The sequence below is a fragment of the Cuculus canorus genome, chromosome 26, assembly GCF_017976375.1.
Source record: "Cuculus canorus isolate bCucCan1 chromosome 26, bCucCan1.pri, whole genome shotgun sequence".
NCBI classification, from domain to species: domain Eukaryota; kingdom Metazoa; phylum Chordata; class Aves; order Cuculiformes; family Cuculidae; genus Cuculus; species Cuculus canorus.
Window position 1 is genome coordinate 1,385,820 of NC_071426.1, and position 4,805 is coordinate 1,390,624.

Genomic DNA, 4,805 nt, shown 5'->3' on the forward strand with positions numbered 1-4,805 from the left:
TCCCCCCGCTCCGATCCATCCCCTCCGGTTCCATCCTGCCGCTCCAGTCCCGCCCCTCCCTCCGCTGCCCCGGCCCCGCCCGCCCGGAGCCGCCCCTCCCGCCCGGTATTAGACGCGCCGGGGCGGGCGGGCAGCGGGCTCGTCTCGCCGGGGCCGCTCCGCCGCCGCTCCGCCGCCCGGCCCGGCCCCGGCCCCCCCACCCCCGCCTCCCCCCGCCCCAAATGAGCGCGGCCCCCGGCGGGCCCCGGCCGAGGACCCCGCCGAGCCGCGGAGCAGCGCCCTCGCCCCGGCCGCCCCCCGCCGACCCGCAGCGCCAAGCCGGCCGGCTGCCCATCCGCGTCCTGAAGATGCTTAGCGCGCACGGCGGGCACCTCCTGCACCCCGAGTACCTCCAGCCGCTCTCCTCCACGCCCGTCAGCCCCATCGAGGTCAGTGCCGGCTCCCCCCGGGGCTCCGATCCACCTCCTCCCGGTTCTTTCCCCCGGCGGAGCTCACCCCGATCCGCCGACCGCGGCTCTTTCCCACCCGGCTCCTCCCGGCTGGGCTCATCCCTGTCCAGCGCTCCCGGCTCCCCTCCCGGTGGAGCTCACCCCGGTGCAGCGATCCCGGCTCTTCTATACCCAGATCTTCCCGGTTCCCTCCGGGGCTCCCGGTTCTTTTCCCGGCTGAGCTCATCCCGGTGCGGCGCTCCCGGTTCTCCCCTACGCGGAGCTCCCGGTTCCTCCCGACAATGTTTATCCTTGTTCGGCGCTCCCGGCTGCTCCCGGTTCCACCCGATGGGGTTTATCCTTATCCAGCGCTCCCGGATGCTCCCGGTTCTCCTCCCGCTGAGCTCAGCGCCATCCACCGATCCCGGCTCTTCCCAGCCCGGGGCTCCCCCGGCTGCGCTTTTCCCAACCCAGGGCTGCCGGCTCATCCCGGTCCCTGATCCCGGCTCTTCCCGAGGCTCCCGGCCGGGCTTATCCCGGTCTGCGATCCCGGCTCTTCCCAGCCGGGCTCATCCCCGCCCCAGCCCATCCCGATCCTTCTCCCCAGTCTGGATGTCCCTGCTTCCCCCCTCCCCCCGTTCCATCCCTGTCCTTCTCCCTGATTCCTCCCCCACCCCATATCTGTCCTTTTCCCTGCTTCCCACCCCCGTTCCATCCCGGTCCTTCTCCCTGATTCCCCCTCACCCCATCCCGGTTCTCCCCCCTGGTCCCCCCCACCCCATCCCGGTTCTCCCCCCTGGTCCAGCGCATCCCCCATCCCTCTTCCTTGGCTCAGCGCCGAGCCCTGCCCCGCTGGACCTGGGGGTCTTGGGGGTGGGATTGGGGGGACGCGTGGACACCATCGGGGTCCCCCCAAGCCCTGACCAGCTCCGCTCCACCCGCAGCTGGACGCCAAGAAGAGCCCGCTGGCACTGCTGGCCCAGACCTGCTCGCAGATCGGCAAACCCGACCCGCCACCCTCGTCCAAGCTGAACGCCGTGGCCTCCGCCGGGCTGCCCGCCACCGAGAAGGAGCCCACCGCTCGCCCCACCGCCCTGAAGCCCCCCGGCAGCGGGGACACCCCGACCGAGGACAAGTCCAGCTTCAAACCCTACTCGAAAGGCAGCGGGGAGCCCCGAAAGGAGGGTGGCACGGACAAAGCCGGCTTTCGTGTGCCCAGCGCCGCTTGCCCGCCGTTCCCTCCGCACGCCGCCGCCTCGCCTGGCAGCTCTCGGGGCGCCTCGCCGCAGCACGCCGACCCCAAGGGTGCTGAGGAGAAGAAGGAGCCCGAGGGGGGCAAACCGAGCCCCGAGGGAACGGGCGGGGGGCTGGGGCGCGGGGCGGCGGAGCCTGGGGCGCATGGCGAGCCCCCTTCGGGGCGCAAATCAGAGCCCCCCGCCTTGCCGCCCGCCGGCCATGTGGCCCCCGTCTCGCCCTACAAGCCCGGCCACTCTGTCTTTCCGCTGCCTCCCTCCAGCATCGGCTACCACGGCTCCATCGTCGGCGCCTACGCCGGTTATCCATCCCAGTTCGTGCCCGGGCTGGATCCCACCAAACCGGGCTTGGTGGGCAGCCAGCTGCCAGGGGCGCTGGGGCTGCCGGGGAAGCCGCCCAGCTCCAGCCCGCTCACCGGAGCCTCGCCGCCATCCTTCATGCAGGGATTATGCCGGGACCCGTATTGCCTGAGCTACCACAGCGCCTCGCACCTGGGCTCCAGCAACTGCTCCAGCTGCGTGCACGATCCCGGCAGCCTGAAGAGCGGATACCCTTTGGTGTACCCCACGCACCCCCTGCACTCGGTGCACACCACGCTCTCCTCCGGCGGCACCCCCAGCCTGCCGGGCCACCCCCTCTACACCTACGGCTTCATGCTGCAGAACGACCCCCTGCCCCACATATGCAACTGGGTGTCTGCCAGCGGACCCTGCGACAAGAGGTTTGCCACCTCGGAGGAGCTGCTCACCCACCTACGGACCCACACGGCTTTACCGGGGGCGGAAAAACTCTTGGCGGGTTACCCTACCTCCGGGCTGGGCTCCGCAGCCTCCTGCCACCTCCACCTCCCGCCCGCCGCCCCCGGGAGCCCCAACACGTTACCGGCCTCCCTTTCCTTGAGGAGCCCACACACTTTGGGACTAAACAGGTACCATCCCTACGGGAAGAGCCATTTGCCCACAGCCGGCGCCCTGCCCGTGCCCTCCTTGCCGGCCGCTGGACCTTACTACTCTCCGTACGCGCTCTACGGCCAAAGACTAACGTCAGCTTCTGCACTGGGATATCAGTAACTACGGCAGCCCCTTCCCCTGCTCCGGCCTCTCCGCGCCCCTCGCTCCCTCCTTGGACTGTGTATTTATTTACTGTATGTTAGCTTAAAGCTGGGAATATAAGTGCATTAATCCGCCACTGAAGCGATGGTATGCAAAAAGTCTGTGTCCAAAAAAAAAAAACCAGATAAAAAAAAAAAACAGAAAAAAAAAAAAAAACCCAGAAAAAAAAACCCTCCTTCCTTTGCAGGTGCGGGGCTTTGATTTTTTCCCTTCTGTTTCTTTTGCATTTTTTTTCCCCCTCCTCCTTAATTTCCCCCGTGAGAAATTCTTGCATGACTCCTGACACACAAGGATTTAAAACAAAAAGGCGTTTTCCTCCTCCCCCTCCACGTTTATCGTTCTGGGATTCTGTTCTGCATTTGTAAACTTAACAGATGTATTTTTTTTTTTTTTAATTTTTTTCCTTTTTATTTTTCTTTTCCTTTTTTTTTTCTTCATTTTTTTTGCCGTGTTTGGGGGTTGCCGGAGGGGGGGGCGAAGCCTTGGCCGCTCCGCACCTCTGGCACAGCCCCATCCCCTGGGATGCAAGAGCGGGGGTCACGGCATGGTCCCCATCCCTTGGGGATGCAGGGGGGGGACCCCGAAGAGCGGCGGGTGCAGCCCCGGACCCCCCGGCCGGAGCAGCGGGAGGGCGGCGAGCGTGGCGGGTGGATGAGCTCCGGCTTGGTAAGTCTTATTTTGTTAATAAATGACTCTTGGTTATATCCACCCTGTGGTGTCTTCTCTCATCCCTGGATCCCCCCCCTCCTTATTCCCTGGGTCCCCCCTCCTTGCTTTGGGGGCTCCACGGGCTCCTGGCGCCACCTCGTGGTGGCCACGGGCACCCCCGGAGCCTTTGGGGGGCCCACAGCCCTGCCACCCCCAGAGCATCACTGCCCCCCATCTCAGCTTTCGGGGTGCTTAGGAGAAAAAGGGGTGTCCTGGCTCTCCGAGTCTCGGTGGAGTTCCCACGCGCGGCGGTGGAGGGAAGGTTCGAGAAGGCGGTTGAGCTGGAATGGGCGCAGGAAGCCCCCAGTGCCCCCCACTCCGGGATGCTGTGGGGAGCGCGATCCTGCTCCCGGCTGCAGCCGGGCAGGAGTTGAGGTTTAGGGTGGAATTGCGATGAAAACGGGGCTCCGGACCCGCTCCTGCGTAGTGGGGTGTGGGCAGCAGAGAGTGGGTGCTGAGCTGGTCTCCCTCTTCCTGTTCCATCTTCTCCAAATCTGTCCTCCCATTCCATCTTTTCTGAATCTGCTCTCCCCACTCCATCTCTTTGCTCCCAATTTTGTGTCCCCCCCATTCCATCTCTCTGGCTGTGTTGAGTAGTGGCCCCGCCATGGGTATCGCTCCCATCCCTCCTGGCAGGGATGCGGCCGCCGCGCTGCGCCCACAGCGACCCTGCGGCAGCCAGGGGGGTCCCGTCCTGCTGCCCCTCTGCCCACCCTTTCCCAAGGAATGGGCTGTTATTCCAGCGGCATCCCAGCTTCACAGTGGGACCCCCAGCCGTGCCCCTGCTCCCGTGAAATCCCGCGGGCTCCTATTGCCCCACATCACTTTTATTTTCCCTGCTGTTGAGTGCTTTGCTCCTGTTGCGTTTTGGGTGAGTCATGCAATTAATCCCAGTTAATTGCCTGCTCTATATTGCCTTATGCCCTGTGTTTAAATTCCTTTGTGTCCTTTGAGCTGAAAAATAATACGCTTAAACCAGAGGCTTGTTTTGCCGATGGGATCTGGATTTTCCTGCCTGTCCCTGCGAGCGTGGCCGTAGGCATGTGGCTGTCAGGAAGGGCCCTGCTTGAGGTCTCCTGCTGCAAACCCACATCTGAAGGCTGGGAATGGGAGAGCCTGGGGGCTTGGATTCCCTTTGGCTGGTGGAAGGGTGGGCAGCCCCGTCCCGGAGCCCCCGAGGCTGGGAGAGGCAGCGTTTGGGGGTCGGTGGCTGCCCCTCATCTTGCTGTCGATGTGGCTCGTGTCCTGTGGCCGTGGCTCGTGTCTGGCTCTGCCCGTGGTGGTCCCACTCTTTTGGAGCAGG

At 64.9% G+C, this 4,805-nt stretch overlaps 1 protein-coding gene across 1 annotated transcript; it reads left to right on the forward strand.

The window, feature by feature from the left end:
- Nucleotides 1-208: 208 nt before the first annotated feature.
- Nucleotides 209-3,197, forward strand: ZNF703 (zinc finger protein 703). Its single transcript, XM_054088813.1, has 2 exons — nucleotides 209-428; nucleotides 1,373-3,197. The coding sequence occupies exons 1-2, from the start codon at nucleotides 222-224 to the stop codon at nucleotides 2,750-2,752; spliced, it is 1,587 nt and encodes a 528-aa protein (XP_053944788.1). The 5' UTR covers nucleotides 209-221; the 3' UTR covers nucleotides 2,753-3,197.
- The last annotated feature ends 1,608 nt before the right edge of the window (nucleotides 3,198-4,805 follow it).

Bases quoted from the DNA above. Each gene is read 5' to 3' on its own strand.
- ZNF703 (XM_054088813.1), top strand. From the start codon at position 222: ATGAGCGCGGCCCCCGGCGGGCCCCGGCCGAGGACCCCGCCGAGCCGC. The intron at 429-1,372 runs GTCAGTGCCGGC...CTCCACCCGCAG, and splicing joins CGCCCGTCAGCCCCATCGAG to CTGGACGCCAAGAAGAGCCC.